This window comes from Myxocyprinus asiaticus, chromosome 10 (assembly GCF_019703515.2).
Source record: "Myxocyprinus asiaticus isolate MX2 ecotype Aquarium Trade chromosome 10, UBuf_Myxa_2, whole genome shotgun sequence".
Lineage (NCBI taxonomy): Eukaryota > Metazoa > Chordata > Actinopteri > Cypriniformes > Catostomidae > Myxocyprinus > Myxocyprinus asiaticus.
This window is the reverse complement of record NC_059353.1, coordinates 10,485,408-10,500,882: the sequence shown is the minus strand read 5'-3', so window position 1 is coordinate 10,500,882 and position 15,475 is coordinate 10,485,408. Positions and strand designations below refer to the sequence as shown.

The 15,475-nt window shown below is 36.6% G+C and overlaps 1 protein-coding gene across 2 annotated transcripts in view; it reads right to left on the bottom strand.

Moving 5' to 3' along the window:
• Window positions 1-7,842: 7,842 nt before the first annotated feature.
• The window catches only part of dnajc15 (DnaJ (Hsp40) homolog, subfamily C, member 15), a 29,822-nt gene continuing 22,189 nt past the window's right edge, over window positions 7,843-15,475 (bottom strand). For both annotated transcript variants that reach the window (XM_051708580.1, XM_051708581.1), the window contains exon 6: window positions 7,843-8,678. In XM_051708580.1, coding sequence (XP_051564540.1) covers window positions 8,608-8,678 — 71 coding nt within the window. In that variant the 3' untranslated portion in view covers window positions 7,843-8,607. The remainder of the gene's footprint in view (window positions 8,679-15,475) is intronic.

The window sequence follows — 15,475 nt, the reverse complement described above, 5'->3', positions numbered from 1 at the left end:
TATGGGGAACAGATGTCAGTGATGAGGGCAGCAGTGCATTCTGGGAAACGTAGGCCAGGGGAAACAGAAGACAGAGGACGAAAACCACTTCAATTTAAGAGTCCTTGGAAACACGGTGACTGTGACAGAAGTATTGGATTGGGTACGTTTATGTTCAGAACATTCTACTGATGATCTCTGATTCATTTCAAAGTGCAATTGCTATTTTTTGCTATTTTAAAAATTAATTGCAGATAAAGTTGTGGTAAAATTTCTGATGTCTCAAGAATCATTGAGAGATTAATATCAGGAGGATTGTTTTATGAAAAATATAACTTTGGATGATTTCAATGTCAGGCATTCATTTCACCACAATTACAGTGGTAAACATGATCATACAAGTAGTCCAGTGGCTAATTTACTCAAAGTATTTATAAAAAAAAGAAAAAAAAAGTGATATGATGAAATATTAAATCATAATTATAATTTATGATAACTTTGGGTTTCTAATCTGTTATGAAACTGGACCTAGCTGATTATATGAATCATCTCTAATGAATAAAACATAGCCAACATTGCAATTAATAAAAAAGGAAAAAGAAAAGACAAGTTGTATTAATGCACAGAAGTAAATGTGTGTGCATTTCAGCACTCTGAATAGCCAAGTAAGACCGGTTAAAAAATTCACTCTCCAGAGATGATTTATTTTGTGCCTACACGAAAATTATAAAAGTATTTTGTTGTTGTTGACAGCTCCAAGAGACATATAAATTGCCTGGCCAAGATATTTTTACTGACCAAGGGAATGAGCAAAAATAGTGCTGCTGCAATAATGCAGGCCACTGAAATGAGGTCTGCCATAATGGCACTTTTTAATGTTGCCACACTTCCCTATTTGGCGTGTTTCTTTGTTTTCATTGCTCCTGTAGCTAATGAGAATGAACGAGGCCCTCTTGTTTTGGTTTCAATCAATGAATACATTAAAGTGATAGCTCACCCATGAGTTCACTAAATGTGTTCATATTATTCACTAAAATGAAAATTCTCTCATCATTTACTCATTCTTTTTTTCCATGGAACACAAAAGGTGGATTTATGATGAATATTCTGGCCGCTCATTTCCATATATTGAAAGAAACAAAAAAGTACCACAAATGTATCATTAAAGTAGGGGGTACTAAACAACGTGTAGGCTATGTTCCAAGTCTTCTGAAGCCATATGATAGCTTTGTGTGAGGAACAGATCAACATTTAAATAGTTATTCACTGATAATCTTCCCCTAAAGCTTCAATCCCCATTTACTTTCATTATATGGAAAAGTGTGGCAAGGATATTCTTTTAAAATTACATTTTGTGATCCATAGAAGGAAAAAAGACATACATGGATGTGAGTAAATGATGACAGACTATTCATTTTTGGGTGAACTGTCCCTGTAAGAACATCCCTTTTTTTTTTAGGTTTCCTTCCTGGGCCTTTGTGTTTGTCATCCATGAGGACTGTACTGTATTGAATGTCCTTGATGGATGACCAGTAAGACAGCAACACACACAGTGGGCTGTTTACATGCTCAGACTGAACGGCTGTCTTCCTCTCCCATTTTGGATCCCTTTCTAAAACCGTTAGCCAGAGCTTGTTCTATTGTTCCCATCTGTCTGCTGCTTACATCACTGGTGAAGAGACTGAGATGTCGTATTTGTCCTGTGGGTGCCATCAACATGTCTATTGTCTCCATATTAATGAAATCCAGGTGACGTGACATAGGCAGCTCTTCACTCTGATTGGTCAAGGGGAACCTATCTGACTGCTGAAGCACAGAGCGATTGCACTGCATTGCAGGAGCCCAGAGTCATACTTAATGGCTTCCATAGCTCATAATTTGCTAGAAAGCGTTTTCCTCATTTCACTGAGAAACACATTCCTATCGCCAATGAGCTGCATATTTTTGCATTAAGATGAGCGATTTACCAAGGAAATGGTTTTAGCCGAAAACAAAAAATGAACTAGTGGGGCTCTCCAAGCAAGCCTACGCAAAATAGCTTTCTTTGTTAATGAGATTTATTGACATCGCCTATAAATAAACCTGGTAGGAGTGGGAATAGAGCAGCATTAGATGTGTGGATTTCTGCTAATGAAGCTGCTTGGCAGCTCTAATTAGCTTCGGCCTTTATGTGCTTTGTTTATAATGATTAGAAATTCAACCTTAAAGTTGTTTACATAGCACCAAATGGCATGCATTTTACTGTATCAACATCAGTGTGAATGATTTGAGTGCCAGTGACATTACATTTCATTTGAAAATCGGTTTCATGCTCTAAAGCGATCAAATAAAAAGTCATTGCAACATTTGTGGTGATGTTGGTACATGGTGATCTTATTAAATCACCACACTGGAAAACATTGCAGCTTCTCTGTGTGATACTAATTAGACTTAACTAGAGCTGAAAATAATATATGACTGTTTTGTATATAGTACAGTCAGGTGGAGCAGCAGAAAGCAGTTTTCTCTTAAGTCTGGTTTTCAGTAGATCTTTCCTCCACATGCCTAAAACATCGCTTGTTTTCTAAACTTCAAACAATCTGTGCAAACTCTCCCACTGAGCATGGTTGGATATACAGGTTAAAAAGTCAGTTTGGTGCTGCTTATCTGTCTGAGATATCTCTCATTCTTGACAGTGTGATGGAACATGCGATACTAAATTTTACTGTTGTAACTTAAAGACTAGAAAAAGGAAGGTTTGTCAAGACAAACTTTGATGTTGCCTTGACAAAGCCTTGCTTGAAAATGTAAAACCCTTTAAGACATTTTTCTAAGTTTGAAGTTATACAAACCTGGTGTACACTTAATACAACATCCCAGATAGCACACATGCACCTCTAAGATGTCTGTTTAGATCTATTCATATGGAAAGCATCACAATTTAATTAGCATCTGCTTAACATCTTTAAAGATCAGATTTACAAACATTCTAAATCATAAACGTCTCAAAGACATCTGATGAATGTCTTACTGAAATCCGAGAGGAAATGTCTTACAGACGTATTAACAATATCTATAAGACGTTAAAACAACATTAAAAAATAAGTCTTCCAGATGTAAACTCACACATCAAATAGACGTGATGTATCAGGGGTTGCTAAGCATTTGATAGGTTATTCTGGGTGGTGGCTTGGGCTTTGCTAAGTGGTTGCTAAGGTGTTCATGGTAGTTTCTAGGTGGCTGCTAGGTAGTTGCTAGGATGTTCTGGCTGGTTTCCAGGGAATTGCTCTGCAGATAATAATGTGTTCTGAGTCATTGCTAGGCAGTTGTTAACGTGTTCTAAGTGGTTGCTAGGATGTTGCTAGTCTCAGCCTTAAACGGCATGCCCACAGTCTGTGTACTAACCGTCTGATGCTTATAGCACACAAAACTGGAAAATGCTTTCTCGAACAATCAGAGCAAATCTGATTGACTGGTTCAATGGAACTTCCGTGAGGAGACACGCAGGATGTTTTATCAGTCCACCTGGAGGCCGAGTTGTGTTCACAAGGTTCCGCACTGATAGAATGAGCGCTTATGAGGACAAAATAATCATAGAATTTGCCCAAGTTTGCCAGGTTACTGACATGAAATCTTTTAAAGATATTCAGTTTCGTTTGAGGAACGTAGCAGAAAGTGAAGCTGATATCCACGAGCAGAGCTGCATTAGTTATGTCTGTGAAATTCTCTATAATGAGGATTTCTGTGCTGAGACTCTCTACACATTTTCTGCTCTTCTCCTGTGTGTTTTCTGTGCAATCCTTCATGGAGACTCACGCGCCATTATATAAATTATTTATATCGGCCTTTAATTATGGTATGATTCTTCTCTGATAACCCTCTGAAACTGACTGTGATTGGTCGCTTTACATGTCAGTTAGATGGTTTTTCCTGTCTAAATGAGCGGTTGGCCAATTGAAGTGGCTATAGACCCCAAACCTATGCTGCAGTCATAGGTCTGGCTACACGAGACTAGGATGTTGGAAGTTATTGATAAGGTGCTCTGCTTGGTTGCTAAGTGGTCTGAGTTTGGCTTGAAAAGATCTAGGATTTACTATCAGAAATTTTCAATAGAAATCTGATCACGCTGAATCGGTCTGTGCTAACCGAAATTTGAAACCACTACCCCCCCGAAGATGGCGGTGTTGATGAGGTGAAATGTCCACAGGGTGGCGAAAAAAGCAAGTTGTATTTTTAGTCATAAATTCGGTAATACAGTCAACAAAAAATGCATATTTTAATTAACCACAAGCCCTAACCAAAACCCTAAAACTCTAACCCTAACAATCAGTGGAGTAAAAATATAATTTCAGAGCAAAAAACACAACCTCCAAATCACGCTTACCATCGTTCATGTGAACACACATACTTTTTGGATTCCACGGGACCAGAATCTGTCTTGGAGATTCATCGCACAACGTTCCAACAGTAGCAACACAGGGATAGGTGAACACTTTTGAATTGATGTAAAAATGCCTAATGGGGGATGGCGCTTGTCAGTAATTCAGCAGAATGGCATCAATTTCAGGATGCATGAACATTCGGAAGCAGCATTTTGATTTCTGGTGTGATCATTTTGGGGATTTTTGATTGTCTGCAATATGGGAAAACCGTTAGATCGTTGAAAAAAGGAACTAGACTGAAGAATCAGAACAGGCTGAAGGTCTGTGCCGAGTTTGGTTGCCGTAGCTTTAAAGGAGGAGAAACTATTTAAAAATGTGGGGTCTCAAAAGAATAGTACACATATAGTGAGGTAATGCTACATGCTTATCTTTGTGTGATGCTATTTATTGCATACATCAAGCTGTGGGAGGTGGGATTGAATCATTGAAATAGCTGAGAACAAATGGCTGAAATTACTTCCTTTTCTTCAAATAATAATAATAATAATAAAGAGTTCTGATAACAGGAACAGAACCAAAGCATCAAAGAGCCACCAAAGAATATGGATGGCAGCTGTGGGCTGTCATAACAATTATATATTGCTTGAAGTCTCACTCCAGCAGACCTCTTATGCCAGGAAAGAACACTTTTGTATTACTTTTGACATCCTATTATCCTTGATTGTAATACTGGGAAAACATATTTAAAAAACGTCAACAAGTTAAACTGAAGGTTGGCACAAAGAGACCATGGGTCTCTTTAAATACATTATGTCAAATGTACAAACTGTTAATATGAGTTTTATGAGGTATTTAGTTGTTCCTTGCATCCAACTTTCTGAAGGAAATGACTTCTCTAGCCAGTGCATTACATATGTCTGGAATGAAGCCCTGCACTGCAGAAATATCATTTAATTTAAGTATTTTTGTCATGTTTTCCAGTAAAAAATCTGCACATCTTTAAAACGAAACAAATAAATATAAAAAAAGCAAGAATTTGATATATAATCTTGAATTAACTTTCCTTTTCTCTCCTCTTTAGCAAATTACTTGTTTTAAGGATACACCAAAAACTGTTGTACATCTTCAGAAGACTTGGAATATGACACACAAATCACATGGACTACTTATGACACTTTTGGGTGCTTTTTTAGCTTTAAAGTGCTGCCACTATCCACTGCCATTGTATTGAAAAGTCAGACCTTTTGTGTTCCGCATAAAGAAAGTCAAACAGGTTTGGGACGACATTGAGTAAATTATGACAGAATTTTAATTTTTCATAAAATTTGTCATCAATATTTGGGTGAACTATTCCTTTAAGCTGAATTCACCCCTTAATATGTTATGCAATTTTGCTTCTCAGGTAAATGTATCTTGTTTTAAGGATGTGTAGATTTTTTACTGGAAAACATGCCAAAAATACTGGTTGGGCAAATTATGTTTGCAGTGTGTAGATTTGTTTGTGTACACCGCTATTAAAAAAATAAATAAATAAAATTAAACACTGTGAAATGGAAATCCACCCTTATGGAGAAAAACCTGCAGAGAACAGACTTGCTCAGGAACTACATGCCGGTTTCACAGTGAGCATGGAGGCCTAAAATAGCCACAGTCACAAGGGGGGGCAGAATGACACAATCTAACAAGAGAGTAGCCTGACCGCAATGCAATTTTAGCCAGAATCAGAGCTTAGCTTTTACCTTTGTTATACCGTTCACACGCAATCCATATCAACTACAGCACCTTAGTGGGGTCAGGCATCAAGCAAGCTGCGGCACTTAATAAAGCAAAACTAGTGAGACCAAGCAGGCAACTATCACTGTGGCATTTTAATAGCATGCCAAACACTTCACTGGGTTATATTTGTAGACTCAAGCTTTCACCTACAAAGATCTCATGGCTGCAATAATAAGTGGAACATTTGGAAAATGAATTTCCATGACAGTTCCCTCGTTCATTCTGCAATGGAAAAAAGCATTTTCATGTTGGTCCATCTGGTATGTCAAATGATCCAAGACGACGTCCTTTTTTGAAGCACTAAATCACTTACTGGGTCTGGTATGCAACAACTTGAAAATTTCCACACATTATTGCATGTTTGGTTTTATTTACGCCAGTGGTTCCCAACTGGTGGGATGTGACCCCAGAATGGGCCTACTTTTTTAGTTAATTAAAAAAAATTATAATAATAGTAATAGGCAATATACAGTATAAACTGTGCCATATTCAGTAATTAGTATTTCATTCTGAACACAGCCTGTTTCTCAAAGATATAAAAATGCATCCCAGAAGCAAGTTTTTTCCTGTTTCATGTCTGTTACTTAATTTGCAGTAATGTGTTACTGGTTTGTACAGCTTGTGTTGTAGTACCCTGACCTTCACATCAATCTCCAGAGGCCTGACAAACAGTAAATGGCTATCTTTTAGGTGCCTGATATAAGGCGTACAGAACACCCCTCTATCCAAACACAACTGCTCCACTGCTGCATGGATAATTCTGGAGACCAGACAGACATCTGTACTGCACACATAAGCAATAGCACAACAGTAGGGGAAAAATGGTAGCATGCAGACAAACACTGAAATACTTATGAGTTAGTCATTCCAGATTTGTAAAACAGTTTGTTCAGCAGCCTAAAATAGCTTAACATTTACATGGACTGGTCTCTGTGCTAAGTTGGGGAGCAATTTTTACATTTGCCTTAATAACACACAAACTACTACAAATCTAAACACCATATTTTGGTATAAGGAACATATGTGTCTAAGGTAGCAGTACCATTAATATATTTATATTGATAAAGACTAGGCCATAATGTTGAGTTATATCCATGAAGTCTGTTTTTAATAGGACTGTTCACCCAAAGAAAAAATTATGTCATCATTCACTGACCCTCACGTTGTTCCAAACATATATGACTTTCTTTCGTGGAAAACAAAAGGAGATGTTAGGCAGAACGATAGCCTCAGTCACCATTCACTTTCATTGTATGGAAAAAAAAGATGCATTAAAGTGAATGGTGACTGAGGCTAATATATTGCCTAACATCTCCTTTTGATTTATATGAAAGAAAGTCATATACAGTATGTTTGGAACAACATGAGGGTCAGTAAATGATGACAGAATTTTCATTTTTTGGGTGAACTATCCCTTTTATACAAAAAGAGTGTTACAATTGCCCCCCATATGGCAATAGTGACTGGGGGCAAGTCATTTTTACCCACTCTATTTAAGATAAGTGCACACCTTAAAGGAATTCCATTATTATGCCAATGTTTTTATATTTATATTATATTTGAATAGTTTTTAACTTGAAAAGTTTTTTTTTTTTTTTAGCTCTTTGAAATAACATTTGAATTATTTCAAAATTAATTAAATCTTTATATGCTATATATATATATGATATATATATGATATATCCTACAATATATTGATAAGCCAAGGAGTCAAGAATAACCTTCAGTCAATTTAATTCAATAATGTTCATTAAAATGTAAATATTACAAATAAAAATTAGTTATAAGTTATAGTTATTTTATAAAAGGCGTTAAAATTGCCCTCGACATCACAGCAACTATACAATCTTACACAGTAGTGTAAAACTGTTGCACCTATCATGTCATTCATAACTTTTAACCAACAACCTAGAGATAAAATAGACAGAAGCTTAAATTCACAGGCATTAAAACTTTAGATAGCAAAATAAAAAAAAAGCACAAAAAAAAAAAAAAGAAACAAAAAAACACTTTCACACCACAAATAGTTTTTTGTTTGCGATTCCTCATAAGGTTAAAAAAAGGTTAAAAATTCTCAGATAAAATGAGTGTGTCATCACTTAATCTTGATGGTGATTGGAGAAATTTAGTGTGATATAATTGCTTTTCCCCTACTTCGGGCCTTTACACTTAGAAAATTATACATCTACCATGGTTTTTTTTTTCAGCATTCATCTACCATAAAACAAGTCACCTCAATAAATAATAAAGACTATTGTAAGATATTCTGCATCTACGGTGCAAATACTCTTTAACATGAATGATCTACCTTTGCCGAGTTGCATTAAAGTGGAGGTAAGAATCAATGACAGATAAAACAGAGTGCAATATGCTGAGAGTCTGCTGATTTATAGCAGAAAAACATAAGAAGATCAGTGACTTGTGGAGGCTCCTGTGTGAGTTGGCGGCACTGAAGATGTAACTGTGTGTTTGGGTAGCGCAGGCAGCTGGGTCAGCGCCGAGGGCCAGAGTCAAGCAGATCTTTTGCTTCATTGATCTTTGCTGCCAAATACGGGGATCCACCTGAAGGAGAAATAGCAGTTTACATAAGTACATTCATGATTTGTCTTCCTTTTCTATTCTCACTCTTATTAATCTGCAAAACATGTGTACCCTGCAAACTAGAAATGCTTTTCCAACATCAGTCTGAACGGTGAGTAACTGTAGTAGCATTTCCATTTCAACACAGTATGGTATGGTACGATTATAAACCGTTCCCTGCACGGATTTTCTTAGCGAAGTTAGTTAACCATACTCAGGACAAAGAACCGTAATGGTGGAACAGCTTTAGTGATGCGGAGTCCGGATCAGTAAAGAAGGGCACGATTCAGCAACTGTTATCATTCATTCTGAAGGTGGAAAAGAGGCTTATGACATCTCCTTACCTTCCAGCCCATGTACAGGCATATAATGGAAGTGTGTGGCTGAGAGGGGGCAAAAACTTATTGTTGGCAGCATGTGATGAGACACACCTGGTGCCTACTGAGCCTAGTCACACTGCCATAAATTTCCACTGCATGCTTTACTTCAGTGAATCACGTTCCATGAGTGTATGCACAAGGTGTTTTGGACGTCCAGAATACAATAACAAAGCAATGTCAGCTTTTACCTGATGATAGCTAGACCCCCTTTATCACACACACATTGCCCAATGACACCATGGCCCCTTCTGCATACCCTGGATTTTTTACAACCCCTTATCCCCTATATATTATATATTAAACTTTTAAGTAATATAATATTAATATAATAGTATTTATATTATTATTATAAACTTATATTAATATTATTTAGAATTTTCAATTAATTTTAATTGTTTATATAATTTTACTATATATTATACTTCACTCAAAGACAGTGGTGCATGTACCACCAGTGGTACGCAGAGTGCCCTCTGGTGTTAAGACATTTTATTTGGCATTGGTATTATTTATCTTTCAATGTTTAATTATTTATTTATTTACAAAAGGGCCATTAACACCACAGACACTGAGGGTGACATGTCATTATCATTATGTTTATATTTACAGTTGTATTTATGATCTAATTTTTATTGGCATTTTTCCACCTGTTGTCATAGAGTGATTTTTAAGTCACTGCAAAAGGGGGGCTGGTGGAAGAAGTTGGATAGAGTAAAATATATGGATTTGGTATGATTTTTTGACCACTTTGTCATTTTGAATATATTTTCATTTTCATTTGAAGTGTAATTTGAATTTAATAAATATATTTGGTTTCATTTTTTCATGTTTCAATAAATGAATTTATTGTTTCAAAATAAAAATCGACTGGTAGAAGTGAAGTGCATGCTGATACAATCACTGTTAATACTAGCCATGATTTGTGTCAGTAGATGACAATTATTATTTTCTCTATAATTTAAAGGAACATACATCCAAGTTCTGATGACACTCACATTTTCTATGCGTTTAAAAGAAGCATGTCACTGTCATAGAAATGCACTAAAGAACGAAAGTCCATATTTCTATTCTTTTAATTTATTACATACAGTCCATTTACATTACCAACTTCTTATGAATGTGCAGTCTTCGTTTAAATCATTGGTGCTTGAAGGAATGGACTATATAATAGGACGCAGATGCTGGAATAACCGGAGAAGAACCTCAGAATTAAATTGCACTTAGTCTAGCCTTTTTGCACGTTGCATGCATGATTTTGCCAAACCCACCTGTGCCAAGCCTTAGCGTATGCTTGCACGAAAATACCAAAACTGTATGGCCATGCCCACTGACTTTATGCTTATGACTTAAGGCATTGTGTTGCACTTAACGCTTGCACTCTTAAAATAGGGCCCTAGAGGTATTGATCATAAGGGTTTCTGAATGGTCCCCCCATCCATCTACTGAAAACAATGGCAGTTGATAGTAGGGAATAGGATGGATAGTTGGTCACTCTGTTAACCATTCGGCGTGCCTCTATTCAAATAACAAAATCATTATTCGGTTATTCTTTTTGTGCAATATAGGTCTGCAACCGTCGGGTTTTGGGCCGAGTTAGAGTCAGTTTTTCAAATAAAATTAGCTCTGTGATTTTTTTCAAGGATTACTGCATTGATCTCAAACCCCTGCTGCTCAGGAACCACAAACACCTTTTTTCAACAAACAACTACTGTAAGTCTTGGCATCACCACATGTTAAGTAAAATTTTTGTCTCATCTGACCATAAAACCTTTTGCCACATAGCATCAGAATCTTCCATGGTCAGATGAGACAAAAATTTAACCTTTTGAACTGAACTGCAAGTGCCATATCTGGAGAAAACCAGAACATACCATACCAACTGTGAAGCATGGTGGTAGCAACAATATGTTTTGGGGGTGTTTCTCTACAGCGGGGACTGAGCAATTGGTCAGGATAAATGGAAAATGGACGCAGCCATGTACACCCAAATTCTTGAGGAAAATCTGTGGCCCTCTGCTCGACAACCGAAGAGGGGCAGTTGGTTCACATTTTAGCATGACAATGACCCTAAACACACCGCCAAAAAAACAATGCAGTGGCTTAAGGATAGGAAGGTCAAAGTCCTTGAGTGGCCAAGTCAGAGCCCTGACCTAAATCCAATTGAAAACCTGTGGATGGACTTAAAGGGAGCAGTCCATAGCCGCTCACCCAGCAATTTGTCTGAACTCAAACAATTCTGCAAGGAAGAATGGGAAATTATTCCCCAATCTAGGTGCGCGAAGCTACTAGAGACACATCTAAACAGACTAAACAGTCATTAAAGCAAAAGGTATCTCTACAAAGTATTAAATCCAGGGGTATGATCACTTTTTACACCTTGTTATTCTAGTTTTTCATCTTTTATACAGTTTTGGAACTGTTGCCTTTTTTTAGTTACTTGAATGTTGTAAGGAAAAATATGTAAATAAAGCTGGTTTTGATTTCAGGCTGTAAGACAAAAAGTGACTATTCCAAAGGGGTATGAGGATTTTCTATAGGCACTGTACGGTAAGAAACAACCTGAAATTTATGTCATTTTTTTACCTCGATGTTAGTTGCACATTCATCAGCACTATGAGTGTTCTAACACTACTATCGTGTTCATGTGAAAAACAGCACAATGCTTTCGAGTGCTTTTTTAAGCTTTAAAAAGAGTCACTATCAATTAGGGCTGCAACTAACGATTATTTTGATAATCGACTAATCTAACGATTATTAGAATGATTATTCGACTATTCGGGCGACTATTCATTCATTAGCTCTTAACCGACTATTCAGCTTGTGCCCCGACTTAAAAGGTTGTATTAAATGTGCTTGCTAACAATAAAGAGGACAAAATCATCTTTTAAAAATACCTCTAAATGACTTTCACAAAACAAGATACATTTACTTGATAATTAATATATATGTTATTTAGATTTGCTTTAAGAGAATGTATCTTAAATATAAGTGCATTTTGTATATAAGTGTATTTTTTCACTTGGTTATACTTCTGCGAGTGCAGTAAAGACAAAATACACTTATATTCAAGATCTATTCTCTAAAAGCAAGTCTAAACATCTTATAAGATGCATCTTTTTTTTAAAGGATTTTTAGATATTTTAAAATATTTGTATTTTTAATATTATATTCAACATTCTCAGATAAAAAATGTTTTTTTCTGCAGTATAGCTGCTCAAGTAAATGTACGTTGTTTTAAAGGAGTTTTAGATATTTATATTGGAAAACAAGCCAAAACAAAAACAAATAAAAAATTTATTTTGTTGCAGTGAATAATGGGGCGAACACTGCCCTCTCTCACTTTTCTGTTCACTTCAATCCATCTTTAACTCACAAAAAAACAAACTCTCTCTTATTAATAAAGCTGCATTTTGCCAATTTTCTTCACGATAAGAAATGCACAGTGACATATATATTATGATTCAATAAGTTGCCATCACGTTATAATCTAGCTGCATTAAGCGCGTGCACTCGAGGGATGAGCATCCCCACAACAGAGTGTACTTCAGCCGGGTGCAGTTTCAATCTCTCCCCCTTAGATCGGGACACTCCGCGCAACTCATAGAAGAGGTGCTGACCGCACAGAGAAATGCCAGTTTCCTTATTATTTTAACTTTAATAAAGCTATAACGCATTCAATAGAACTGCATTAAAGATGTAACTGTAAAGGTGTTTCCTTTAAAGACGCTCAACACGCAAGTTTTGCTTAAGCTGAGCGTCAGCTCCGGCTCTGCTTATTCCACAACAAGAGTGCTTTTGTATTTACTTATTTAGTATTTTTGCATTATAATTCCTTCATACTTTGCGATCTACATCACCTGAAGCTGTTTGGAAAGTTTAGAGTGCGTCTGGACTGTGAGATGTGTTTTCTTCCTCTCCTCAGTCAGAGCTCTTGTGTGCAATCATTAGAGTTTCATATGATCTTATGTTACGTTAAGATCAAACGACTATTCGACAACGAAAACATTTTTCAACAATTTTTTATTGTCAATGTTGTCGATAACGTTGACTAATCGTTTCAGCCCTACTATCAATTGCCATTGTATCGAGAAGACAGAGTGAGATAATCACGATATAAATTACGACATAATTTTCATTTCTGGGTGAACTACTCCTTTAAGATCATGAGAAACTAATTCAATCAAGTGTGTCCAAACTTTTGACTAGTAGTTTTATATTAACATGTAATTGCATTGTAATCCTTTCTAAATGTTATTATTGTGGGGTTTGTGTTTTTAAATGCAGCTCTTTCAGGATCCTTACATAATTAATAATAATAAATCCTTACATTGATATAGCACTTTTCTAGGCACTCAAAGCATTTTAAATAGTATGGGGGAATCTCCTCAACCACCACCAGTGTGCAGCATCCACCTGGATGATAGCCATAGTGCACCAGTACGCTCACCACACACCAGCTATTGATGGAGAGTAGAGTGATGTAACCAATTCTGGGATGGGGGTTATTAGGAGGCCATGATTGATAAGGGTCAATGGAGGGAATTTGGCCATGACACCGGGGTTATACCCTTACTCTTTTTGAGAAGTGCCCTGGGATTTTAAATGACCACAGAGAGTCAGGACCTAAGTTTAACATCTCAACCGAAGGACGGTGCCTTTTTACAGTATAGTGTCCCCGTCACTATCCTGGGGCATTAGGACCCTTACAGACCACAGGGTGAGCACCCCCTGCTGGCCTCCCTAATACCTCTTCCAGCAGCAACCTTAGTTTCCCCAGGAGGTCTCCCATCCAGGTACTGGGCAGGCTCAACCCTGCTTAGCTTAAGTGGGCAACCAGGCAAGAGCTGCAGGGTGAAACGGCTGCTGATTTACAATCATAGATTTTACAAATGGGCCAGTTAAGGGACTGTTAAGTTTCTTGCAGTAATTAAGGTTTTTTTCAAAGGTCAATCTATTTTTGATATTTTGTCATATTTTATAACTTTAAATGAATGAATGAATGAACGAACGTTACATTTATATAGCACTTTGCTGACACTACACTCAAAGTGCTTCACAGTGATCAGGGGACTCTCCTCAACCACCACCAGTGTGCAGCATCCACCTGGATGATGCGACGGCAGCCACAGTGCACCAGTATGCTCACCACACACCAGCTATTGGTGGAGCGGAGAGAGTAGAATTATTGAGCCAATTAATGGATGGGGATTATTAGGAAGCCATGACTGATAAGGGACAATGGAGGGGATTTGGCCAGTACACCAGGGTTATACCGGGGTTACACCCCTACTCTTTTCAAGAAGTGCCCTGGGATTTTTAATAACCACAGAGTCAGGACCTCAGTTTACCATCTCATCCAAAGGACGGTGCCTTTTTACAGTATCGTGTCCCCATCACTACACTGGGGCATTAGGACCTACACAGTCCGCAGGGTGAGCACCCCCTGCTGGACTCCCTAATACCTCTTCCTAATAAATGTGAAAATCTATTGAGCCAAAGACATTCAACATCTTTGTAAAACAATCAAGATTTGCTATAGTGTAGTTTGATATTACAGGATAATGCATCAAAGCTGAAGTGTGTAATTTCTGTGAAACTAGCGACACCAAACAGAATTGCAAAAATAAACTTTATTTTCAAACAGCTTTTTCGAACACTTCACCTGTCAAACAAACAGACATAAAATTAGAAAAAAAAGAAAGAAAAAAAAAATAATACATCATGACCCCTTTAGGATTTTTGCATATTGTGACACTATTTTTATTACAATTAAGCACTCTAAAGTGCTTGATTGTAATGAAAACAATTTCCCTCAAAAGTCTCATTACTATAAAGGAAAAATCTAATTTTCATTTTTTGTAATGTGAAAAAAAAACAAAAAAACAAAACAAAACAATAGCATTATTCAAATTGTAATGTTTATTGTAGTATTTACACATCATGACAGTATTTTTTTGTACTGCTTTCACTTTATGCTGATCAAAATGATAAAAATCTATTGGATTATATTTATTGTAATAAAGTAAATATTACTGTATTACAGTAATGAGAATCTAGTAAGATCCACCACTAAGAATAATGAGAATTAAAAAAAGAAAAGGTCCACACACATTACAGTAAAAAGAAATTGAGGGTGTAATGTGCTAAATTGAAAATAAATAAATAAATAAATAAAAATAATCAAAATGGTTCTAAAAATAGGCTTTGTTTCCTTTATGAAAAATAGAATTTCTTATTTCTATTTATTGTGGCCTAGCATGTTTTCTGAAGAGTCATCCAATAACACTATGACAACAATGACCTTGCTCCGGCTGAAGGACTCACAGAGTAAACACAAAGCTTTCAGGATCCTAAAAGCATCCATTGTGCGCTCGCTCGCGCTCTCTCTCTCTCTCTCTC